The sequence below is a fragment of the Panthera uncia genome (assembly GCF_023721935.1).
Source record: "Panthera uncia isolate 11264 chromosome C1 unlocalized genomic scaffold, Puncia_PCG_1.0 HiC_scaffold_3, whole genome shotgun sequence".
NCBI classification, from domain to species: Eukaryota; Metazoa; Chordata; class Mammalia; order Carnivora; family Felidae; genus Panthera; species Panthera uncia.
In genome coordinates, this window is record NW_026057584.1 from 85,061,477 (window position 1) to 85,088,786 (window position 27,310).

At 37.0% G+C, this 27,310-nt stretch overlaps 1 protein-coding gene across 8 annotated transcripts in view; it reads left to right on the forward strand.

Moving 5' to 3' along the window:
- GTDC1 (glycosyltransferase like domain containing 1) overlaps window positions 1-27,310 on the forward strand; it is a 391,227-nt gene that overhangs the window by 167,082 nt on the left and 196,835 nt on the right. For all 8 annotated transcript variants that reach the window (XM_049615666.1, XM_049615668.1, XM_049615670.1 and 5 more), the window contains one exon: window positions 24,680-24,847. In XM_049615666.1, the coding sequence (XP_049471623.1) occupies window positions 24,680-24,847 (168 nt within the window). The remainder of the gene's footprint in view (window positions 1-24,679; window positions 24,848-27,310) is intronic.

Consider the following 27,310-nt stretch of genomic DNA (forward strand, 5'->3'; position numbering starts at 1 on the left):
TGGAGCAAAGTTTGGCAACTTTGCTTGCAGCTCATTGTGGAAGATTGGGTTTCCTAAGCTCAGGGTTCCTTAGCTGTGATGCTAACCCACTCCCTGTGCATCATCCATCTGGGCCTCTTCACATTATCCTCATGCTCCTTGGAGGCCAAGGAGAACCGATGTGAAATGAAGCTCACGCTGCTTACTGTGTCCTAAGCAATAAGTCCTTTGTCTGACCCAGGGGTGTCATGTCTGCTGCCAGCATCCAGGAAATGGGGGCAGGCTAACTTGTTAACTTCCAGGTAGGGCAAAATCTTAGACCCTTTACTGTTCTTGACAAAGGCATGATTAGAATTATCAACAAAGCATCATATGTAATCCCTGGAAAGTAATCCAACTATCCAGTAATAAGGGACTAGTTTAGTAAATCATGAGACATACATATAGTGGAATATTAATTCCACAGCCCTTAAATATCATGTTTTTAAAGATTTAAAGACTTGGGAATAAACTCATGAAAACGTTAAGTAAAAATTGTATTATGGTAACGATACATATCGTACATCTCAATTTTGTAAAATGTGTTTGTATGTTTAAGAGGACACTAGGATTAAATATCCAGAATGTAAAAGATTGTTACATATAGGTTGTAGAATTATAAGTGATTTTATTCTTCTCTTTTTCTATTTCTGTGTTTTTCAAATTATTCTATAATGAAAATATATTACTTTTATAATGAAGAAAAATACTGTTAATGAAGTCAAACTGAGGGATTTGACATGATATAATAGGCAGAGTAGATACTGTATATAATCTTGAGAGGACAGTAATATGAGGATATGTTTAAAACCCATGCAATCAAAGAAGATCTGGCTTTCATTAAAATGCACATATACAATATAACCAAAAACCATTAAAACAAAAGCAAAAATAAAAATCCAAGTTATAGCAAAGGAATACAGGAAACATAGCTATTTTGGAAATTCTAATTTAAGGAAACTTAATCCATTTGAACAAAAATCTAAGCTCATCAAAGCCTCTTGTCGTCTAATAAAAAGGAATTAAGTCAGTTAATCATGAGAAACAATGTTTGCATACCAAAGTACTGAAAGATGAAGTGATTGTATGTCTGACATTTGCCTTAAAATATTTCAGCAAAAAATAAATAAAAATAAAGTGGGAGGAATAGTTGAACCAACCTTAGCAAAAATATTGATAGCTGTTGAAGTTGTGTGTTGGTTACATGGGACTTATTAAACTGTTAGTTTTGTGTGTGCTCAAAAATTTCCATAAGAAAAAAAATCAACAGAATATCACTGATTTATATAGTTTTAAAACAATATCTCTCATCCTTGGCTGCACATTAAAATCACTTAGGAACTTTAAAAAGTACTGATGCTTAAATCTCACCGCCTCTGATTCTAATTTAATTGTCTTAGGTGTGGCTTAGGCATCAGGATTTTTTTTTCAATCTCTCAGGTGATTCTAATTTTAAAAACCATACTTCTAAGTGGACTTCATTAGGTAGATCTTTATTATAAGGGGCATTGACTATAATAATGGATATTTTTTGACAGCATTTCCTAAAAAAATGTGTTTCGGTTTTCTGTTACATTAATTAATTCATGGAACATCTCTCAGTGAAAAGCAAGAAGAAGCTAATACTTTTTCTAGCGCAGATAGTTCTACTGAGTCCCAGAATAAAATAGTATAGGGACATAGCTTAATGATTCTTTTGATAAAATGATAAAGTTTCAGGTGACTCTAAAAAATGAATAACTAACATATCCCTTTCAAATATTAGTTGGGTAAGAAGAGGCTTAATTGATGTAGAGAAGATAGTTTAAAATGTTAGCATTTGACAATTTTCTTAAAGTAATTCTTCTTCATCTTAGAAAACAAAGAAGAATATTTAGAGATAAAGAAGAAAATTATCAGCCAGAGCTCCATTATCCATGGTAAATACTGATAATGCTTTACAGCATTTGATTTCAAATTTATTTTAACCTTCAATGGAAAAATTTCAAACAGAAATGTAGGGGTAGTAGTGTCATAAAGCTGTAGGTTCCCATCAGTCAGCTTCAATAATTATCAACTCAAGATCAATCTTTTGTCATCTGTGAACCCTTTCCACGTTATCCTCCCCTCGCCCACACTGGATTATTTTGAAGTAAATCTTGTGTGTCATATTATTTCATCTATAAATATTTTAGTATGTATTAGGGCAAATAATCTTTAGGTCATTAACATGTGTCTGAGGTATTGGTATTCTGTGTTGACTGAAAGAAGATCCATATGCTACAGTTCCTAATTCTGTAGTTGCCAAAGATGGTGTTGTGTTATAAAAGTAAAAATCTGGCTTATATCCTTGAGCTGCAGAAGGATCTGCTGGCAGGACCAAGACTTTTCTCAGAAAGTAACTCCATCAGTTTAAATGAAGAAATAAGTAGTAGACTGAAATCCAAGAAACCCAGAGTTCTACCCATTAACCAGGCTCTCATTTGGAAGGTTTTGAGGATTACATTTACCTAATGTTATGCTTTATAATAACCTAAACTGGTCTCTTATTCTCATTTCCTTTAGAGCCAGGTAGTTTCCCAAAGGGCTTGGCAGATTGATTAGTCAAAGTGTATTTTGGTAAGGTTAACATAGAGGCAATATGTTAGAAAGGCATTGAAGACAGGAAAATCATCTAAGAAGGTACTTCATTTTTGTGGCCCGAACTGATAACACAGCATTGGACGGGGGGAGAAGAGGCAAAACTTAGCATCTTATTTATAGTAGAAATTAGCAAAGCTTGGCGATACTTCATTATAGGAGTTAAGAGTAAGGGGATAATCAAATATGCCTTCAACCCTACCCTCAGGATCTAGTATAATACTATGCTCTTTGCACAAAGAGTGAAGTGAGGTGGGCAAGGAATGATGGGGGAAATAAGGGATGGATGAGGCCAATATTAGTATACCGAGTTTAAATTAATAGCATGGCCTCCAAGTAGGTATTTTTTGTGGGCTGCTGAACGTGGAGGACTAGAGTTCAGGTGATATATGAAAGCTGGGTATCTGCCTCTGAAGATTACTCATGAAGCTATAAGGATGATTGAGTTTTCATAGGGAATATTTGTTTAAGGAGGAGAGCATGTGGCTAAAGACAAATCCTTTCAGTAGTCCCAATGGATGGGAATAGGAGTACGAACAAATTTATCTAGAATACATTAAATTAATCCTTATGGAACATCTATGTCACAGGCATTTTGCATGGAAAAGGGAAAGGGTGCTTACTGTGCAGGCTGGGAAGTACACTGAACACAAAGGGAACGCTATGCCAGAGATCTGCACAAAGATTTATGAAAATAAAAACTAGACAAAATGACTTGAAGTGCCCAAGACAGGCATGCCATTTATGGGAGTATGTGTTTTCCAGGAGAGAGGGAGGGGATGATATTTCATGCATAGGTGGAGGCATAGATGTGTGCTTGGGACAGTGACGAGGAGTCTGCCATGGCCCAAGCACAGCCTATAGCCTATATGTGTTTTCCAGGAGAGAGGGAGGGGATGATATTTCATGCATAGGTGGAGGCATAGATGTGTGCTTGGGACAGTGACGAGGAGTCTGCCATGGCCCAAGCACAGCCTATAGGGTGAAGAGAACGACAGGGTACTTGGAAACCACTGTGGGGTCCGAAGATTGTTAGAGTCACTATTAAAATAGAAGACAAAACCAGTTTGACGTTAACATAACTGAACAGAAGAGGAAATAATGGAAAATTTGTTCGTCTTTTTCTGTTTATCGAGCAAATGCTGTCACAATACCGTGCAGTATGTTTGCTTTTATTGATTTGTATTCATTTTGTGCATATAAAAAATTTGATATATGATAATGGGACCGAAGTTAAGGAGTCAAAGATTACACACACACACACACACACACACACACACGCACTCATTGCTTAATAAAATAATTATCAGTAGGCAGGAATTGAGGATATGAAGACCAGTGAATAAGATAAACCCTCACCTCCAAGATCTTTGTTGATTAGTTGACAGATAGTTTTTTAAAAAGTTATATTCCAGTTGGGTAAGTGTAAAGATATAGGAACACTCAAGAGGAGTACACAATACAGTTTGGGTGTTAGTAGAAGGATCTAGGAGACCTTTTTGAAGGGGTGATGAAAATTGCTTCTTAAGTGATACAAAGGAATTAGCAGGTTGCTTTGAGGAAGGGAGCATTAGACAGTGGCATACGATGTAAACTGGATAGCAGTAACCAGAGACACGGAGGTGAAAGGAAGCCTGGTTCATGTAAGGAAGCATCGTCATTTCATTACTCTTGTAATTGTGAGTAAATAATTGTGAAATAGATCAAGGCAGAAGATGAGCTTGTAGATCTGGGTGGAGACCCGTGTGGGTTGACATTTCATATACTAATTGAAGGGTCTTGCGATTTATACAGGGAGTGACCTGGCTGGATTTGCATTCTCAATACATGACTTCTGCAGCTAGCTGAATATGAAGTTGTTAGGGAGGCAGGCTTAGGAAGAGGAAAGTTAGGTGGATTTTGTAGTAGGTCAGGCTTCACTAGGTAAAAGGGAATAAGGATGAACTTGAAGGGGCAGATGTGAGAAATATTCAGAAAATAAAATTGGCAGGACTCATTAAGTTATATATGGAAATTTAGGGAGAGTGATTCAAAGGGAGGGATCACTCTCAGGTTTCTGGTTTGGTGGATGGTTCTGCCTTCAGCTGCAATAATAAATACAGCAGAAGAATATGTATATTGGACTAGGTGATGAATTCTGTTTTGAACCTTTTGACTTTAGGTGCCAGTGGGCTGTCCACGTGATTTCCAACAGACAGTTGAGTATCTGAAGGCTGAGTGAGAAGTCTAGGTTTGAAACCCAAATCTGGGAGCCATTAGCATAATAAGTAGTTCCGAAATTCTAAGAATAGGTATTCTCTTTAGTATCAGCATCATGGTCATAATCAATATGAATGTGCTAAGTGTATACTGAGCAAACTACCACAAACTAAAATGTGAAATGAACTCTTCTTAACCTTGTTTAATTTGCTTAACTTTGATCTGACCTGAAACATCTTCAAAAACTGAAGTATGAACCTAATCAGAATCTTTTAAAAATGTTACCTGTTCCCCACCCCCCCCAAATTAATCTTAGCATCAAAGTAGCATATCAAAATGTCATTTGAACTGAATCGATAGACCATTTACTTGGAGTTCTGAGAATTGGGTGGCTAGTGGACACAGGACACTGTATTCCTTGCAAAAGACTTCAAAGGCAGGCCATATAATGATTTTGGCAATAAAAAGAATTTAATTTTTCCTCTCCCAGCTCAAGCTCAAGTCATCCAGGGAGAAAAATTACTCCCAGATGAGTTTACAATTGCCAGCAATCCAAAATTTAACCAAATTGGATTCTCACACACTGTGTTTGGAAGGAAGGAAGACTGACAAAATGTTCTTTCACTAGATTCTAGGAAGCCTAGGGCTTACTTAACTACAGTGGCCCCAGAACATGATTATTGCCTAAAGATCAAGAGTAATTAAGTCCAATGCTGTTCATTTGTGAGGAGAGTTTTCCAGTAATAATTTTGGTGAGTGACATCTTGTATGATGAAAACAAAAATAAGAGTATAATAACCACGGAGTGATGAATAAGGAAACTTACCAATAGTGCAGTATTTTGAACTTTGACTCCTCATTTAATTGGGATTTTATTCCAAAAACAGAATTGATCAGTAATAATGGCAAGTAGTCTCCATTGGTTTTAGAGTGCTTACAGTGTGCAAAGCATTAAGTCAAAAATACCTCACATAGCCTCACACCACCCTATTAGAAGAGTACTGTGATTAGCCCCATTTACCCCATAAGGAAACTGAGGCAAACAGAAGGTAAGTAAACTTTCCCAAGATCACTTAGCCAGTAGTTGGTGGAGCAGGTGGCGTGCCCTCAGGTTCCATGGGAGATCCGTGTGGCGTGCCCTCAGATTCTGTGGTAGACCTGGGTAGTCTGCCTTAAGAGTCAGTGGTACTCCCAGGTAGGCTCCTTTCAGAATCCATGTTCTTTATCACAATCCTTGTTTAAATGTTAGTGAATGTAACAGGTAAACAGGGTATCTATGCATTGTGGAATTGTATAAAACATGGAGATGACAAGATTCTTGCCCCTTAAAAACATGCAGTCTTGGGGTGCCCAGGTGGGTTAGTCCGTTAAGCATCTGACTCTTGATTTCAGCTCAGGTCATGATCTCACAGTTCGTGAGATTGAGCCCCATGTCAGGCCCTGCACTGAGCGCCGCTGAGCCTACTTGGGGTTCTCTCTCCCTCCCTTTCTACCCTTCCCCCACTCATTCTCATTCTCTTCCCCTCTCTCTCAAAATAAATAAACTTAAAAAAGTGCAGTCTCTAGCACTTTTCCTAAATAATTTGCATCACAACACACTACAATGATTTTTTTAATTTAATTTTCCCCTAGTGCTGTATAAAGGTGACATTAGAACATATTTCCTATATCTAAAAATAAAGAAAATGTTTTAAAATGAAAATTTTAAATTGTTTCTTTAGGTTAACTTTACCTTATAGTGATATACAAATTATGTGTAAGGATTATTAATTTTTGAGTTTTCAAAAGGACTTCAGTGTGCAACAGTATATATATGTAAATACTTTGCTCTTTACCCAGGAAATGTATTGTAAGCAGAAATTATTTTAGTCAAATAATTCAAAGGTACTAGGCGTGCTTGCTATTAAAAGTTTTATTATGAATATTTTCATTTTTTTAATTATAAAAGTAATGTATAATCACATGGTAGAACGTTTGGAGATAAAATATGAAAATCCATAAACCTGGCAGCTATTATACCTTATAGTCTTTCTCATAGTCTTCTCCTGTGTATCTAGTCTTACATTATTGTAATAATAGTATACTTATAACTTTGTACTTTAAGAAGCTTTAATTCTATTCTTAATATTATTGAAGATTCTTTTTTTCTTTTCTTTCTTTTTTTTTTTTTTTTTTTTTGGTAAAAGTAAATAGAGTACTCATTTGTCTTTCAGATAAATCTACCTTTTCATATTCTGGGTTTGCTTTGTAGTTTTTACCAAGTTCACATATTATAATTCAGAAACATTTTTGTGTTATTCTCTTTTCTCTTGTTCTCTTAACCCTTATCTCTGTTCAAGCCTTGGCTTTCCTTAGCCAAGTCACGGTCAGGCCCACGAATGCCCCTGAGCTTGCGGGCTCAGTCTTGCACAGTACTGGAGCCGTTCTTAACCTCCATCACGGAGCACATCTTTAGCCACAGATACACTGAATAATGTGACTTAGAGTTGGCTTTATCCATCCCAGACACTGGATTCACATGCACAGATGTTTAGATTCCTGCCTTCTCTCAGTTGACCCTCCACCCATGGGTCCCTCTAGTGCTAGTTGCCGTAGGATCAGCCCCAGGCCCTCACTTTCCTGCTCTCTGGTCATCTCTTCTCATCCTTTGATTGCCAGTATTAGCTGAAGTGGCCAGGTTTCCTGTCCATAGTCTCCCTCCAACCCTGCATGATTCCTCCTCAGGCTGTAGGCCCCTTCTGAGTTGTTACCCCTCTCTTAGTTCCTGCCAGTTTTCTCCCTTGAGTATTCCTAATCATATTTGGCGTCTGACACCTGTATAAGATTTTCCAGGGTTACTTCCTGACTTCTGAATGAGACTTCTCCCTTACTCTTCTTCCTTATCCATTGAATCAACCTATGTGTTGCCCAAGTTACGCCCCTTGGAGTTATTTCCTTTGTGTCGCTGTGTCTTTGATGGCAGGTGCAATCTGTGGCTCTCCTCCTGTGGTGTGTACTCTGTCCTGGTCCCAGGCCTCTACCCATCCCTCTTCTCTTACCTTGTGGTCTTTTTTGCAGAGGCCTGAGACTACCCAGGACAATGGCAGCATGATTTTTCCCAAGGACAAATGATAGATTGCAAGAGAGTAAAAGGAAAATTTTAACGCATGTGGTTACTTCTTAAACAATTTATTCACTGATTTCTGTTAAATTTCTTAAATCCTTTTTACAACTGAACTGTTTATCACTTGAAGCAAAAGTCACGTCCAGACATCTTTGTACTGTGTAGGCTGTAGACGCAGTGCATGTTGTGTCTAGTTTAACATGACTGTAACACATGAAATAAAAGAGTCCATCAATACAGACTAAATTAAAATTGGAGTTGCATAAATAGAATCTATGGTGAGCTGTCTTTGAGTTGCCTCATTTATTCTACTTATTGATGAATTTTCATAACTTACTCCTTGAATAAATTATCCAAGAATCAGCCTGTGATTTTCTTTATATATTACTTCATATTTGTATAAAGGTACTGCCATAATAAAATCTTATAATGATTACTGTTTTTGCTACTTGGTTGGGCTGGATGTTTTTTATAATGATTACTGTTTTTACTCTCCAATTGGACTGAATTTTTCATTTACAGTTTATATAAAAATGGAACAACAGCACAAGTCTGCTGTTAAAAGGGGCTCAATAATCCTTGCACTTTTTTCCAACTCTAGGAACATTCAGATCCTTCCCTTCTTTGTCACACATGGTATCAGTACCATGATTAGAATATACAACTGCTTTCTTCTAAGATAGCAAATCTGGCATTCACTTCTGTAATTTCAACCTCCGGATATTATGCCATTCTCATTCTCTCTGACTTATATGTGCAGTCATGTGGCATGGCCAGTTACAAGATGCAGCAAGTGGGGAGATTCTGTGACAGTTATTGGAGCAAGAAAGCTGCAGGCAATTGAGTCATTAAATGTGCCATTTCCATGGTATACAATTGTGATGTCCAAGTGGGTTGTCCCACTTGTGATGTCCAATTACGATGTGGGTCGTAATTGAAGAAAGTCGTTGGCCCTGGAGATATCCGTGAAAGAATTAATGAAAGACCCCAGCTAGTGGAAGAACATGGTAATGGAAAGTCTAGTTAAAAATCAAGTCTAGACAGGCAGGGGTTGATTTTAGTTTGATTTGTTCAGACCAAGTGTTCTCTACCGTTCTTCCATACCAAACTCAGAGGTCCCAAATTATATCACCCTTATGACCAATTTAAAGGATTTCCAGTATTTTTTCCGGGTTGCATGGGTTTGTCTTAGGGGTAGCTACATAATAGATGTACAAAGAAAGGGTTGTGAAGAGAAGGAAAAGAGTTCAAGTTAGGTGAAGTTCCAGACCACCTACTCCTGATTTACTCAATAGTGTTTTTTATGTATTTTACGTGTAGGAATTTTGTGTAAGAATTTCGTTGGGAAAAGTGATTGCTTTAGGAAAGTTTGAGAATTAATCCATCATCTGCTGCAGATACAAGGACCCTGTGAGTGCTGTCTCCCAGTTTGCTGTTGATGAGACAGGTACATTGAGTACGTGTTGAGTGCTAGGCCTGTAGCACTGTCCTAGGCACCTGGGTCATCTCTTGGGCTATTGAATAATTACTGCTCTGCAGTCTTCTTTTTTCCCTGTGGGTCTGTACACAACTCAGTTGTTTTTTGCCCTCACATTTTTTGGGTGATCTTATTTATAGTTTCAAAATAACTTTTGTATCAAAGATTTTAAAATCTGTGTCTACAGCCTAACTTTGCCATGTCATACCTGTGTGAGGTTTGGGGAGTCACCTGGCTGACCCTCAGTTTTCTTATTTGTACAACTGATGCCATTGCCTTCCCAACCCCAGAAGGATTAAGGGGGGGGGAGTTATGAGTTTATGAGTTTATAAATTACACAGGTATAAAATAATAGAATTGTTTTTATTACTGTGATTGGCATCTTCAAGACTGTATTTCTAACTTTTTATTGAAGGAAATGCTTGTTTCTATGGAACCTGATATCTTACACTTAAGAGTTTCTTTTTGTAAATTTTTTTAACATTTATTTATTATTGAGAGACAGAGACAGAGCATGAGTAGGGGAGGGGCCGAGAGACGGGGAGACACAGAATCCGAAGCAGGCTCCAGGCTCTGAGCTGTCAGCACAGAGCTCGACGTGGGGCTCGAACTCACAAACCACCAGATCATAACCTGAGCTGAAGTCAGACGGAGCTACCCAGGTGCCCCACACTTAAGAGTGTCTAATTATCACTCAGCCTTTTCTTGTCTGCACATCAGACACAGCCCTTGTTTTATATTTTTATCAGTGGCACAATTGTTCCAGCAGTCACTGTATCTCAGAATCTCCCAAGCATCTCCTAATCCTTTTCTCCTCCACTTAAGTCTTACTGTTATCACATTTTTTCAGGCCTTTGCTGCAACATGTCTGGATGATTATACTAGTTTCATAACTAGTCCCCTGTCTTCAGTCTTTACTTCTGCTATGTCTTCTGTGGGGTCTTGTTTATTTTTTTGGTTTTGTTTTATCATTTTTGCTTTCTGTTTTTCTTCTCCCAAAAAGCATAGCCTCCTTGCTTATGAAAGAAACTTCAGTGTCCTCCTACTGCTGGTACATTGCAGTTAAGACTTGTCATCCTTGCTGTCAACGTCCTCTACAGTGTGTATGTAATCTGCATTTACAGCCTCTCCTTTCTGAACCTCCTGTTCAGCGAAACTCTTTGTTCTCCAAAAGGGTGTTGGCCCCTTTTGCTTCTGGGTCTTTCCACGGGTTCCTGTACAATGTGTTCACTTTGTTGAAGTGAACTACTGATCAGTTCTGTGAAGCCAGTTGAAAATGGCACCTCACGGACGTGTTTGTAATTTTCCCCTAAACAAAGGTGCTTGTGACTCGTCTCTCCTGAACCCACTATGCCCCTGCTCTTTACCTCCATCTCGCAACTACTCCGTGGCTGTATAGTACTAAGTAATTGTGTAAAACAGTTGTCTCATTCTTAAACTTGACTTGTTCATTGTGTATCCGTTTCTTTGTGAACCATATTTTGAAACAGCCTCAGCTCCAGGATCAAAAAGTAGTTAGTGACAGTTATACAATTTCATCTTATAGGTTATGTCCTGCCATGTTACACCTACAAGAAGAAAAAGTGGCTTTCAACCAGCTTTACTCTTGAAAATATGGGATACCATTTTAATACTATATTTTTTCTTGGTAAGATGCAGGAATATGTAGTCAGAGAATTATTTCAGCCATTGGTATTTATATTCCTGTTGAAATATAGTTGAATGAAAATACCTTTTAATCAGAAACTAACATTTTATAGAAAAAGTAAATTTACTCACTCCTGGAAAAATGTCTCGCCTGTTCTTGTCCTTGATTAATCTTCAGAAGGACATTTCTTTTTGTTTGTAGTTTGTACATCCCTATTTTAAGCAATTAGACTCTGATTTGTATTATTACAAATTAGCCAATCGTTTGCTAGTTTAATGTTGTCAACCATTCACTCTTAATTGTTTTTTTAAATGTCAGAAAATAAAATGCAAAACCACACCCTATATTAGTGTAACTTTATGGTTAAGATTTTACATTCACAAAAGTCCAGAAATTCAAAGTTACAGTTCCCCAAAGAATCCTAATTCAGTCACATTGCATAAACTGATATTAAGGCTGAAATGTATCATCATTACAGTAATGCAAAATACTCATATATGCATGAGGACACAGTTATGGTTGCTGAGGGAACCATAATTTTGGATTTTCTGAGTTTTTTTGCACATACAATTTCAACCATAATGTTAAGTTAATGCAGTTTTTTTTTCATTGACTCTGAAGTAATATATTTGTTGCTATGTTTATCTTAAAAATAAATTTTCATTGACTCTGTTTTTTTCTTCTGTATATCTATAAACCTATACTTACAGAGATCCGATGTCCTTACAAAGAGAACCACCTAAGGAATATTTCTGTATAAAAATAGTTTTTCGCCTCATGTGTACTCATATTCTCTCTGCCTTTCTCTCGCACACACATACACACACAGCCTCACACACTTATGTTACATTCTGGCACATTATAGAAGCAGGTAGCATATCCACTACCTGCTGTTGAAAGTGTTGACGATACTGAATTATTTATTCTATCTTCTACACTCTCCAAAATCGTTTTGGGTACTTTGACACATTTTGGTCTCTTCCATATGGATACTTCATGGTGGCAGAGTTGCCAGATGCTCAGGTTTTGTGACAGTCTTAGTTTTTCAAGGACTGTTGGAATATTCTTGGGAGAATCTCGCCTTGTTACTGAATCCTATGGAGTGGCAAAATACTAACATTTCTTTGAAAGTGTTTTTTAAGACAAGGAGTTGTTATAAAAAAGTTGTTAGAATGTCCCATTCAACTTTGGGTACTTAGTAAAGGAGCGGTTTATTACGAACCTCATTTGTACTCAGTTGGCATCACTAATTATGAGCAGTAATAGCAGTATATATGAGTTTGGAGATTAAAACAAAGTTACTTAAACTATCAAATATTAACTCTCGTATAAATTCAGCCCTTTGTTTATATCTCCATTGCCAAAATGCAAAAATGAGGAGCAGGATGTCAAATCTGTCTTATTATGCCTTACCTACTTTATATAAATATATATTTATGTATTTCAAATACATATTTCATATAATATAAATATGCTGAATATTTGCTTAATTAAGTAGAATGCAGATATTTATAGTCCCAGGTACTTGCTTTTCCTCTGCATTATTAATGGAAACTCAATCTTCCTCCTTTTCCAATCCTTGCCCTTCCCACATAACTGAACTGGAAATTTTCTTCATCTTTTAATGCACATCTCAAGTGCTATCTCCTTTAAAGCCTTTCTGACTTTCTCAGGCCAGGTCTGAGGTTGCTTTCTTGCTTCCCGCATGGCATTCTGTGTATTTCCAGATATTCCCAGACCACTGCTATATGCAAATACAAAAGGGAAGAAAGGAAAGGACTGACTCACAAGGGATGCATCCATGCTGTGCCTTACGTGAAAATGTTTTACATGGTGGAAGGAGACTTTGGATGGCTTTTAATGACCTGTGGTATGTGACCCTCAGACACAGGCAACGGAAAATTCAAATAACATTGAGACTCAGATATCTGTTGGGAGGCTCTAGTGCATATTTATACCCAGGTTCAAGCACTTTCCTCTGTATTATATGGAGAGAAAAGGAGGAACATGGTCAAAGCTGGGTTTTCTAATTTTTTGCCTCAATGAATGGGCTTTTGTTTTCCCATTAAATGGAAAACATTTTATTTTATTTTATTTTATTTTATTTTATTTTATTTTATTTTATTTTTAAGTGTATTTATTTATTTTGAGAGCAAGCACACATGAGAGTGGGGGAGGGGCAGAGAGAGAGGGGAAAGAGAGACTCCCCAGCAGGCTCAGTGCTGTCAACACAGCTCCATGTCACAAACTGTGAGATTGTGACCTGAGTGGAAATCAGGAGTCCCCTGCTTGGGGTGCCTGGGTGGCTCCATAGGTTAACCATCCAGCTTCAGCTCAGGTCATGATCTCACAGTTCATGAGTTCAAGCCTCACGTCGGGCTTTGTGCTGACAGCTCAGAGTCTGGAGCCTGCTTCGGAATCTGTGTCCACGTCTCTGTCTGCCCTTCTCCTGCTTGTGCTCTGTCTCTTTCTCTCTCTCTGTCTCTCAAAAATAAAGGAACATTAAAAAACAGAAAAGAGTCTGATGCTTAACTGACTAGACCACCCAGACACCCCAAATAGAGACTATTTTAATCCCAACATCTAACTTGAAGCTGCTCCCACCATTGGAATTAGGAAGCAGGCTCACAAGCAGCACCTGTGACTGACATCCTTTTTTATCACAGACTCTCTACTGGTCCCAGCTTTGCCTCTGACTGGCTAATCCAGGGCAGGTAACCTCAGTCGTGCTCCTCAGTCACCTGGTAAGCAAGTGTGGCCTGGGGCATTTTATGAGCTATTGTATTTAGTGAGTCCCATGGAGAATGTAGAGTCATAGGTGAGACCAAGAAAAAGATATCTTAGAAAGTTATTATGCCAGTAGGTTGTGTTGAATGACCTCAGGGCTTCCTTTTTAGATCATCTTAATGATATTGTTTATATAGCATTTTGTACTTTTCATCTGTTTTTTCCTCCCGTACCTATGTCTATGTTACTTACTTTAAAAAAAAGGGGGGGGGCAATTTATTTAAGTTGTGATCAAGGGAAGCATGTTAAAAAATGTTATTTGTGAAACTTAGCCATGTAGAAGATTTTTATTTTTTTAAATGCTTATTTATTTATTTTGAGAGAGAGAGAGAGAGAGAGCAGAGAGGGGCAGAGAGAGAGGGAGAAAGAAAATCCTAAGCAGGCTCCACACTCAGTGTGGACCATGATGTAGGGCTCAATCCTGCAACCACGAAATCATGAACTGAGCGGAAACCAAGAGTTGGATGCTCAACTGACTGAGGCACCAGGTGTCCCAGCCATGTAGAAGATATTTAAATTTTCACTTTACTCTATTAAAATAGGAAGTTTTGGGGCACCTGGGTGGCTCAGTCGGTTGAGCATCCGACTTCCGCTCAGGTCATGATATCACAGCTCATGAGTTCAAGCCCCGTGTCTAGCTCTGTGCTGACAGCTCGGAGCCTGGAGCCTGCTTCGAATTCTGTGTCTCCCTCTCTCTCTCTCTGCCCCTCCCATTCATGCTTTGTCTCTCTCTCTCTCTCTCTCTCTCTCTCTCTCTGCCAAAAATAAATAAACATTAAAAAAATTAAAATAGGAAGTCTTAATTTTTAAAAATACAGCTTTCAAATGTTTTCCTCTGGTGAGAATCACGTTCTTAGAATTTTTACATTGTTGGTTTCATGAGAAACACAGGGATAACAAATCAATGTTTATAAAAATTCTCATCTTAAAAAAAAATAAATGAATAAAAGAAAGGTATGAAAGACCCGGACACAGTGACTCCCACCTTCAGATTCTTTTTCTATTACAGATGGACTATATTATTTAATATTTCACTCTCCCAGATATTTTTTTTTAATGTTTTATTTATTTTTGAGAAAGTGAGAGACAGAGCGTGAGCGAGGGAGGATCAGAGAGAGAGGGAGACACAGAATCCAAAGCGGGCTTCAGGCTCCAAGCTGAAGGCACAGAGCCCAATGCGGGGCTCAAACTCACAACCTGTGAGATCGTGACCCGAGCTGAAGTCGGACACTGAACCAACTGAGCCATGCAGGCACCCCTCTCAGATACTTTTTGAGTGCCTACTGTGTGCAGTATATTCTGCTGGCTTTGACTTTTGTAATTAGTTATCTAATGGTACCCTTATAATTAAAGTGATGTGTAAAATAGCAAAACATTGGGGATACTAACTAAATTATTTGTGGGGAGGTATTTCTTTAAATGGCATATTAAGCACCAAATTCAGGGAAGATTTCAAAGAACTGTCTTGGACTTGCCAAAACAAACATAGGAGAAATAATCAAAACACACAGATAATCTCTATGAGAAGCATAACAACAAAATGTCACAAATCAAATGACAGAACAGCTCAATAGAATATAGGATTCTGGGAAGCACAGTTAAAACAAATACTCATAAGCACCAAAAAATTTAGGTCTTATGACTGATTATAGAAAAACCGAATATTTAGGAGACACTTTATTTTGTGCTTGTTAATTTTAGCCATCGATGTGACTCAGTAAAAATAGCAAGTTACCATATTTTTCCTTGTTAGCTTATTCGTTATTTGAGTACAAAATACCTTACTTTCCATGGTTGTCGGGAGTATTTTACTTGATGTTCTGGGAGGCAGATATTATTATTGTTTTTATGATTGCTTTAACTATTACTGTGTCATAATATTCTAGCCTAAATGATGGTAATCTCTGAAAGCCACTCTGTGCTTGCCTGTTGTTTGTTCCTCAGATGTGTGCCTGAACTGAGCTTTATGTACCTATTTGAGTAGTAGTCCTTCTGGCTTGACTGGTCAGTGTGTCCTTGTATGTGTGTAATCTTAGACAACATGCGTAGGTTAGAGAAATGATAGGACCTAAATCCATTACCTTGGGTCTCTGTTCTTCCAACTTCATAATATTTGGAAATGAACTCCAGGGACTCATGAGTTGCATGAACTAAAGGGCAAAGAACATCCCAATATAAAATGATATGCTGCTGTTAAGGAATAGTCTACGATAGATTAATCATGAGGTGAATTATAAATATTTCACATACTAATTATATTAGTTTATGGAGATAAAACACCATATGAAGTGTTCCCAGCGCACTCAGCAAGTTAGATGTGCTTTGCATGTTAATTGACTTACTTCTTCTTCAAGGCCGATGATCATGAATCCCTGAAGAAGACAGAAATTTTTATCGTCCTATCATACATTCCTGATCTTTGTACCAGGCTGACACCTGCCTTTCCCCAAGAGTTCCTTTCCTTTGGATTGTATCGTGGGTTCTTGATATATTAGGATGGTGAAGCAGAGAACAGTGCCTGACATATTATTAGGGACCCAAAGAATAGGAATGGGCTCAATCAAAAATGACATCAAATAATGTGTTGGGTGCTAGAATTGTGTTGGGTGCTCAAGTAAGAAGGTAAGTTCTTTCTTTTGGGGACATGACATACTTTCCAACTTGTTTTTTTAATGGTAGGAGTAAATATCATATTGAACACTTGACTATATGGAGAGAATCAACCAGTTTGGTTTTCTCAGTGTCATTGAGGTCATAAATGGCTGATTCATTTATTAATTAATGTATTTATTTAGTCACTTTTTTGAAAATGTTTTTTGAGCACCTGATAGGATAAGGAACAAGGAAAATATAGGGCATGTCCTGAGAAAACTTAAAACCCAGAGTGGTAAGTCTCATGTTAGGGAAACTATAGGGTACTAAAGAAAAGAACAGCGGATCTAATTTATCTTATCAAGGAATATATACTTCAATGGGAGAAAACAAGATAACATATGAAATATTAGAAAAACACGTAGAACAGATATGTAAAATTGTGTAACAAACCAAGAGCCCACATTTTTAACAGACACAGTTGGTGACCAAGTGCTTTCATTTAATTAAATCTGCAATGCAATTTCTTTCATTATTATTTGTTATCTTTAGTTACCTACTGGACACTCTACTTATATTCCACAGTTGTAGAAACCATCCCTTCATTTCTTCTCTATTCCAGCCACTGAATTGTTTCTCCTCTTGTGTTAAGGAATGTCACCACTATCGATCTGCACAAGCTAGCAGCTTTAGAGTTACCCTTAGCCTGTCCCTCCAGTAACCAAATCAGATATTTCTGTTATCTTCATTGCTTTTGATACCAGCTGCTTCTGTCTGTCCCAGTGCCTAACAAATACTTGTTATTTTAGTAGGCTGACTCCTTTGTGTGACGTAGGGTGGCCACCTTGATTGCATCTCTTCGGGAGATCCTTCACTGATGGTCATTAGCTTTCCACAGTTTGTCTAACAGTATAATCACTCAGGAAATATGTGATGAATGAAGAAATGAAATGAAGCTATTCAGGTTAGTACAGTTCTTTATACCATTTGTGTTCTTGTATTGCTCAAACACAGACAATAATGAGAAGTACTGAGAACCATTGAGTCACATTCTAATCCTAGACGATTCAAAATCAGTGTGGAATAACTGAAAAACATAGAGGCTTTGGGTCCAGCTCAACTTGGATTTGAAACTCATCTTTGCCCCCTAGTAACCACTGTTGCCTTAGCTTTTAACAATACTTCTCATCCTTTAATTTCCTAATCAGTAAAATGGAAATAGTAAGACAAATCTCTTAGGATGATGATTAAATTAGCCAGTATATGTAAAACCCTGCATAATATGTGGTTCCTTGTCTTCCTTTAGAATATGATCACATGGCTGTTGGAGAGCCATGTTTTAAACAAATTGATTTTATCTTTGGATATAGATAGAACAACCTCCCTTATTTGGAGAGTGGTAGTGATGGTGAAACTTTGATTCCTTATCCTCTCATTTTACTATCATTTTTCTCAGCCAACGAGCATTTACAACTCAAGGATAATAAGAAGAAATAAAACATTGTTAATATAATTATAAGGGTACAGTGGATCCTCATATTGTTAACAGATGGGGTGGACTTGGCAAACTTCTTATGCTACACGTGGGTGCCTCTAGGTCTGATGGAAGACCACTTTTCCTTTTATTTGACTACTCACTTTTTTTCAAACCCTAAACTTTAAGCAACTGTCCCTCTTCTCGGGCTGAACTCAAATAGCTAGCCCTGATACTTCCAGAGCCAAGATCTCAGGACCCGTGCCTCCCTCAATACCCTCAATAAACTTTATCCTTCCTGGTCTTCCACTGCTCTTTGTTTTCACTTCCTCCTCTGAACTCAGCCCTTAGTGCCTCTCCCTTCGTTCACAATCAGTCTTTCAGTGCTTTCTGACATTTCTTACACAGAACAGAGCTGTTACTTATCTTTTTTGTTGTTATTTAACGTTTCCTGTTTATGGCTTATTTTGCCAGTGTTAGTGTCAGCTCTTTTGGAACAGGAATACTACCTATATTGTACTTATTAGTTTGTCGAGACTTTAACAGTGTTCTGGTTTGTTGACTAATTGATAGATTGTCTAAAACAGATATAAATGTTGTGAGTGGCTCAGATTCCCTTGTGTCTTACAAGAATACTCTTAATAGATTCTCAATATTCCTAAAATATTTGTGTACACAGTAAAAATTCCAATTTATTTATAATATTTTCAATAGTAGACCCACCCACCCTTGCTGTTTCTTCCTTTCTTGTTGTCAACATAATTACTGGGTATCTTTTATGAATTAGACATGATACCAAGAATTAAAAGACTGGAGAGGTAGCTTGAGTAATTTAAGGGACACTGAATTTAAGTGGCACCTTTAGCTAAAAAAAACCCTCATGTATGTATACAATCTGTCTCCTCCTTAGGTGACTGTAAGGCAGGTCAGAGTGCTGATGACTGTGGAGTGGCTAGGTATTAAGAAACCACTTGGGGGTATTGGGGGTATTGTTCAGTGGCATGTCCCACCTATGGACTTTGATTCCCTGCCTTCTGGACAAGTGTTCTTTGCACAGTGTTCCCTTGGCCGTCATGATAAGCACAGGAAAGGAACATTACACGGTGGGGGGGGGAAAGCAAAACCGACTGATTCCTTCATGCTGTCCTATGGGACAGCTTTTGGGAAACGGGATACTCTAACAGCCTGTAACTTACCCCTCACAAGAACTTAAATGACTACATGTACTTTTCCTTTAGATAAGACTTCTATCTTGTATTTATTTCTAATTGTTTTAGCAAATGGAAACATCTTGCTATGCATGTTCTTGAAGGTTTTTGAAAATCCATAGCATTTAAACGTGCAGTAGAAACGGTCTAATTAAGATGAAGTAGCTGACAACTAAAGCATAGTGTGTTGAAATGAATTTTGCATATCAACGATTAATGAATATTAGAACTCGGTTATCATTCTACACAGGTTTTACAAATTAAAGAAATATATATTTAAGCCAAAGACTTTTGAAGGGTTTGGGAATAATTTTCATTTATGCATGTATGTGTTATTAAGCTCCTATTGTATTAAAACACTATCACTACGCTTTGGAAGTGACAAAGTGAAGGAAATGAAAGCTCTCCTCTCTTTCAATTCTTACACCCGCTTCATCAGCAAATCCTGATACAGGCCCCTTCTCACTTCTTTTCTATTCCCCCTACTGTTCTCCCATCTTCGAAGTGATTCCTTGCAGTCTGTTTTCCATACAGTAGTCAGTGTAAAGTTTCCTGATATTAAAAAGTAATAAGACATCTCATGAAATACACAAACAGTTGTCATAGAAATACAAGAGATTATACAAGAAGATGTTTAAGCTTTAGAAATATGTGAGCATAAGAGTCATGTCCTGGTTGTAGGTATTCTGACCCACTGTGTCATGAAATCTGTGAAAAATCATACGTTTCAGAAATAATATTGAACATAACAAGCTTAAATGAAGCAAGTTAAAGTCAACTTAAAATTGCGTTCCTCAGTTGCAGTAGCTACATTTCGAGTGCTCCGTAGCCATATGTAGCTAGTTGCTACTATATCGGACACTACAGATAGAAGCCATTGCCATCATCACAGAACACACTATATCACAGTCCTAGAGAGTCTTTATCAAGGAACAGGAATCAAGATAAACAACAAAAGAACAAAGTTTGGCAATGAGGCTAAGCAAGGTAAATCTAGACAAGGAATTTACGTGCTGAGCAAGAGACACAACTGGACGAATGGGATTTACTCCTTTGTCAAAGGCTTCCTGAAGCCCTGCAAGGAATTACATAATTACTGGTATCTGTACCTGTGTTAAATTGTGTAGTATATCCCATCATGTGATAAATGTGCTAAATGGTTTGGGAGGATAGAAGGGGCCATTGAAAAGATTCCATGGAGAAAGATTGCGATATCCTGGTTCATGAAGTATTATTACTAGAATGCATGTGGTGGTGGTTGGAATCTTGAATGCCTGTCTTCTTTTCTCATTTTGCCGCCCTTCCATACCATTGAAGATATAAAAGTATCCATTTTGATAAATAGCCATCGCACTCCTATAGGGCTTAGGTGTATTTCAGCATCTCTTTTTACGTATTAAGAGAATACAGTAAAAGGCAAATAACTGGTTTATTCAAACTGAGTCAGAAAACATAAAACCTCTAACCTTGAATTTCATTAAGTTGAATTATTTTGGATTCCTTAAGCAAATATGACTCAGATTGTACATGTAATGTGCATTGGAAACAATCGAAACATGTATATGGATACAATCCCAAATACATAGAATGGTGTTGATGTGCTTGCAGCACGGAGCCATTTTGGTTAGAGGATTATAATAGCAGCTTACTTATACTTTTGGTGAGATGGTATAAGCTAATGATGTAGCCGTTAATTTGAATTTAGCAGACATTTTAAATATAGGTTTCTCTTACAGAGACAAAAGTTGCAATTTAAAGCTCTTTGGTGGTCTAAAAACAGCTTAATTCTGTAGTAGCATGGTAATAAATCCTAATCCAGCTTATACAGTGATTGTAGTATGTCATGTTTGCAAGAGATTGCACAACTGCTTTCTCTGGTTTTTATGTTAATTTAAAAATATTAAACATAAAACCTTATAACATCTTCATGCTGAGATAAACTGTTCAATTTAACTTGTGCTCAAGCAGCAGCTGTCAGGAATTATCTTGTTCCTAGTGCTTTTTGCTATCACCTCGTGCCCTTTCCTGTTGGAGACACAGTGTAGGATGATAAAGCTCACCTTGTTAGGATTTATTGCTTAAGTAATACCTGTGGCAAGATGAACATTGGAAGCCTAGGGGTTGACTGCTGATTGAGTGATGTCATTCATTGTATCATTATTAACTTTACTTTTTAATTGGTCGAAGGGGACAAAGTAAAAGTTGCCTATGAATCTTACCTGCATTTTGTGAGCATATTCGTTACTTCTTTTTGGGTGTCACTAACTCAAATATTTGACGAATTGCTTGTTGTCCACTTTAACTACTATTTTACAAATGAAAAGCAAACAGAATCTCTGTTTTCCTGACAGAGATAATTTCCACAATTTAGAAGTAGGGCTATTTCAAGATTAGTTATACAAGGGAAATGATTTTCCTGTTAATGACTGAACAAACTGAAGGAAGTGTTGGTGTGGGCAGACCCAAATGGTTAATATTCCGAAAATCACTGCCACCTCACTTCTGAATGTATTACATTCTTTCATTTGGGAGGCTTTATTTAGAACGCTCAACTTTAGATCTGGATTCCTTGATTATGGATTAGCTACTAAGTAGGGTAAGGAGAGGAGAGATGTATGGTAGGAGCAGAGTGCAAGGCTCACCTTGGCTAAACATTTGCTGCAGATGGGCCATCCTGAGCATAATTCTCATGTAGGAAATTAACAATTGGATTATGATTAGAAATACATATATGATGAGAGGGTTTTTTTACTTATGAAATGTATTTTTGCCTTCTACTCACTGCCATTTAATGCATATTCCCTCAAGTTTGTAATTATATAAGTATATAACTAGATAAAACTTTGAAGACTAGGTCGATGAAATTACAATATACCATTCATTTAGATTAATCAATTGTTAACATTTTACACATTTTTAAGTATCTGTCTATGCAAATATATACTTATTATGAATATTTATTGTTATTAGTAGCCTTTTGTTTGAACCATGTAAGAATTAGTTGTAGACATCATGACCCTTCACATGTAAATAATTCAGTATGTGTCTCCAAAGAATAAGGTTATTCTCCTACATGACCGTAATAAAATTAGTATACTTAAGAAATTTAAGATTGATTCAAATTTATGGTCTTATATGGAATCCATATTCAGAGTTTCCCTATTATCCTTATAATGTCCTTTATAACTATTTTTTCCTCATCTAGTATCCAGTGAAGAATGACACATTGTATTTTGTTTCAGTGTCTCTTTGTTTTCCTTTAATCTAGATTTTATTTTTCTTTAGGACATTGACATTTTTGGAGATTGAGCCCAGTTATTTTGCAGAATATTTGTCTGCAAATATTGTTTCCTCATGACCAAGTTCAGATCGGGCACTTGTGGCAGGAGAACTACATTGGTGATTTGTGTCTTTGTCAGTGTATCATACTGGGAAATACACATCACGTGTCCTGTTACTATTTATATTAAGTTTGATCACCTGGGTAAATTGATGTCTACCAAATTTCTCCATTAAGGTACCATTTTTTTTTGTTTTTTTGCAGTTAGTTAGTCATGTGGGGGCTGCATGTAATGAATTTTCGGCCTTCTGTGTGAAAAACATTGAGCTTGCTCAGGTCTTATGATTAAGAATGAGTCATTGCTTGCAGTAGTACTGTATGGAGGTAGAGGAGGGGGTGTTACTCAATAATTAGACCCACAAGTCACCGTCCATTTTATTTTAAGGAAAATATTGATTGATTGAGATTAATATTTTATTGTTCTCTCTACTAAGGATCGGATTTGTAGATGAGCAAGTATCTTCATATTTCAGAATTTTCCATTTAAGTTTTAGAGAGGCTTATACTTGGTGGTGGTGGTGGTGGTGGTGGGAATATTTTTGGACAAAATAAGACATTTTTTTGATCACCATTTTTCTGTGTGCTTTAGTTGAATACAAATAGACAGTTAAAAATATAAATACATCTCCTTTATAAGGTTTTTTTACTTTAAAGCATTAAACCATGATATTAATACAGCCATGTGGCTTTAGAGAGAGATCACGGCCTTTTGGTCTTTATGTGCCTTTTTTAGTCCATGAAGAAGACACCTGAATTCCTACTTATGATATATGCACTTATCATGTCATCATTCTTCCTGTGTGAAAATCATATAAACACCTGAAGTTAGCCATTTGACTTCTCTGCAAGGGAAAATTTATAGTGGTTGTAATCATGGTAATAACAAGTATGATATTTTGTATTTATTAAGTACACAAAGAATCATTTGCAGTGTTTAAGTGGTCCACAGCCAGTTCATATCCGTGGCATAATGAAAGGTGCTTCAGGCTTTCGAAGACCAGGAGTCTCTGCTTTGCCACTTTGTACCAGCGTCAATCTACCAGTGCCACTTTCTACCAGTAAATGCAAAACTCTTAACCTTGTTGAACCTCATTATGTAGAATGGAACTAAAGCTGTAAGGGTCAAGTGATGCTACATTATGTTGTAAAGGTGGCATTCTATCAAAATTGTGCCATCTAAGTGTCCTCAGCTGTTCAGGGACTGTAATTTGTTCCTCTTTTGTGTCCATATGTGGTAGGCACCTCGTTAGGGAAACGTTTCGAGGTTGTCCTAGAGCGATATTACTCCTTTCGGGTTTCTTTCTGTTAATTCTTTGTTTATGTCACAAGTGCAGGTAGCGTTTATCCTGATGGGCTGTCTTGGTTCATCTTCTCTCTTCTTCCCGGTTAGACTCTGGCCCACATTAGGCATTTAGTAAACGTTTGTGGAATGAATAAGTAAATGGACACTGTTTCATTTATAAACATAATAGGTAAGCTTTCAGTTCCTTTTTTTCCCAAAGATAAGGAATCAGCTTTCTTCTTCTTTTTTATATTTATTTTTTATATAAGGAGTTTTATAGATCATACGTTGCTGGATTATACATCTGGTGCCATTAGCAGTCCAGTAATGGAAAATAAAAAATAAAATAAAATAAAAATAAGAAAACCACAAATAATTGCCCAACAGTTGAGAAAAAGGGAGAGGTGGCAGATAGGGACAGTGAGAAAACATGCCAAGAGAAAAAGACCACACTCAATAAGTCTGTTGCATAAATCAAAAGGGTTTATGTCATAACATGAACATGTGCCATTCCTGCTCGTATATTGAATTTCAGTAGTTGGTTGCATAAAGAAGTAAAGTGTAATGAAACTGGCAAGCAAAGTATTCCCCAGTCAGCCTTATCTTTGTTCCATTTGTCCTTCAGATAGAGCTTTTCTTGCCTTTTTCAATAAAATCCATCCGGCTTTTTTTTTTTTTTTTTTTTTTTTGCATCTCTCAGTAACTGAGCTGAGAAGACCAATGAGATTCAGGGCTTTTATAGTTCTTAGCAGCTGCTTTTTAAGAGATCAAAACTTAGAATGCTGCTACATGGTATTAAGGCTTAACTATTGATGTGTCCCTATAGGGGATATGTTTTTAGGGGGGTAGGAAGAGGGAAAGGGGGAGGAAGGTGAAGGATGACCACTTCACACATACTTGGGACAGTAAACTTTAATCTCCTTGTTTCCTAGGATCCTCTTTGCAAGCTCAGTGCTGAACCTGACTGAACTGACTGCCCTTCGGCCTGACCTTGGGAAGTTGAAAAAGATTCTGTACTTCCATGAGAACCAATTGGTATATCCTGTCAAGAAATGTCAGGAGAGGGATTTTCAGTATGGATACAACCAAATTCTCTCATGGTAGGTATAGATTGTATCATTATATTTAGTTCTTTGCTAAAAGATTTCGCTTTTAAATCTGAAGACCTACTGTACACTTATTTAGAAAACATCTTGGAATAGGTGCATAAGTGTAAACATACCTTCCATGGTAGTAGTAATTGCTTGTGCCTTTGCTGTATATATATATGTATACGTATACGTATATATATATACACACACAGCTAACCCTCTTATAAAATACACATATGTAACAATCTAATGATGTATGTTGAACTAGTTATCTATTTTCTACAACATTCAAAATAGAATCAAAGTGTCCACAAGGCGCCATCTTTACCCCTTGGTTCCATCCTGTATTGTAGAAGGGGTACTTTTAGAAAAGAGCAGTTAGTCAATTCTCATCCATTCTCATTTACCAACCACTTTCAATATATCCAGCTGAAATCAAAATAGAAATTTATAGAGGAATAAATAATAGACCAAGGTTTTTTTTTTTTTTTTTTTTTAACTGTTTGTAAGAGAAAACTATGGGAAATGAATCTTTAGGTGGTTGGTTTTTTTTTTTTTTCCCCTCATTGAGTCTTCTGAAATCGCACAGCCTTAAAATACCATGACATTTCAAAGGTGATGGTCCTTCTCTGTTGTTACTTCCACAAAGTGTATCTCTTGAAGCTTAGTTAATGAAAGAAGTTAATAACAAGTCTGAAATGGCTTTGCTGGTGTATCCTATTCACATAACTGCAACAATCAAATAGAATCAATTTGGCAGTGATAGGGTACATCCTACCTTTTTTAATAGTTCTTAGCAATTGGGATTCATGATGTGTTTAAACAGACTCCCAACTCCTACAGCATATTCCATAGTTTAGTTGACATAGAAAAACAACTCTATGGTAATATTTCCGTGTTTCGAGCATTTCGTAAATGTTTTCCTGCAATCATTTTTACAAGCTGCTTCAATTGTGAAGTGGCAGTGCTATCAAAATAGAGTGGAACTGCTTCACGTCAAATGTCTCATAAAAAAAGCAACCGTGTTGAAATTTCATAATAAAATTAAAATACTTTATTTTATCTTGAAACAGAGAAGGGAAATATGTTTTAAAAACAAAAATAAAATCATTCTGTGCCTTATCAATATGGAAAACATTTGTAATATTCTTTTGATTTCTTGAATTAGCATCATTCTTTTCCTCAGATAGTGTGTGTTTATTACCCCTGAGAAATAACTGGGGAAAAAAATTAAGTCTATTTTTCCCTTTATGGGTGGCTTTAAAGTTAATGGAAGTTACACCCACTCATATCAGAGAGAAAATGCATGAAAAGAATATTTCTGTAGACCGTCTTGGATATTTAATTTAGCGGAGACTGGGTTTTTAGGAATGTAAGTAGTTAGGTTGCATGCCCTAGGAGGGCAGATGTCTATAAAAAATTTCAGCTCACTACCCCTCATCTCTCTGTTTTATAAAAGATTGTGTTTGGTCGAAAGGAATGAGACTATAAGGGTTCCAACATGATTTTCCAGCATTGCTCTTCTTAAGAGGGTAAACCGATCAACAAGCTCGGAGAGAAAGAAGGGGACTCGATCATCGGTTGGCCTCTTAATGAGAAAAAAATGGTTCACAGTTGTCCAGAGGAAAAATAAGAGTGTCAGGAAGCAGTCCTGTTTCAGATTCTCTTCGAAAAGTATGACTCTTGCTTCCTCAAATGTTTCTTTAGTTTTCTTGCTGACTTCTGCTTTTGTTGGCACTGTCGGATTTCTTTCTTGACCGTGTGGCAGTTAAGGACTTTAGAGGTGACTGACATAAGCACTCACCTTAAATAGAGGTTTCACTAGCCCTCTGACTTATGAACACATGTCGTAACAGTATATTATGACCTGTGGGTCGCTATTACAATATGTGACATATGGTGAAAACAGACTAGCTGTAAAACATCCTTCAACTTTTGGTATATTATTATATTGGCTTCCTTATTGCTTGGTGTTGTGTCAGCACTTCTGTGACATTCTTTTGTGTTATCCGTGCTGTTATCACCCCTACCCCCAAATTTCCACTAGGTTGCAACTAAAAAAAAAAAAAAAACTTGTATGGAAAAGCAGTTTTGCAGGGGAGGCATAAAGGTGGCAGTTCAACATTCCTTTTGTAGGTTTTTTGTTCCGCTGTGTATTAATAATAGGAACTTTGGCTGTCCTCAGTAAACGAAGGATTTGCTTTGGTATTCCTATTCTATAAGCTCTGCTTATTCATTTGTGTTTTGCCGTCTTGCGGACTTTTTAGTTTTCTTGATCTGTCATTTTTAGGGTGAAATAAAATTAACTGTTGTTTGAACTTATATAGCTTCTCACTAAAACGTTTGTATGCATTTTGCTGAGATCCCATGACACCGAGACCCTAAATCATTGCCTAAGGCAAAAATCTTTGCTTAAATCAAAACAATTGTTTATTAAATCATTTTTTTGACTCATAAAGGGAACATACTCCA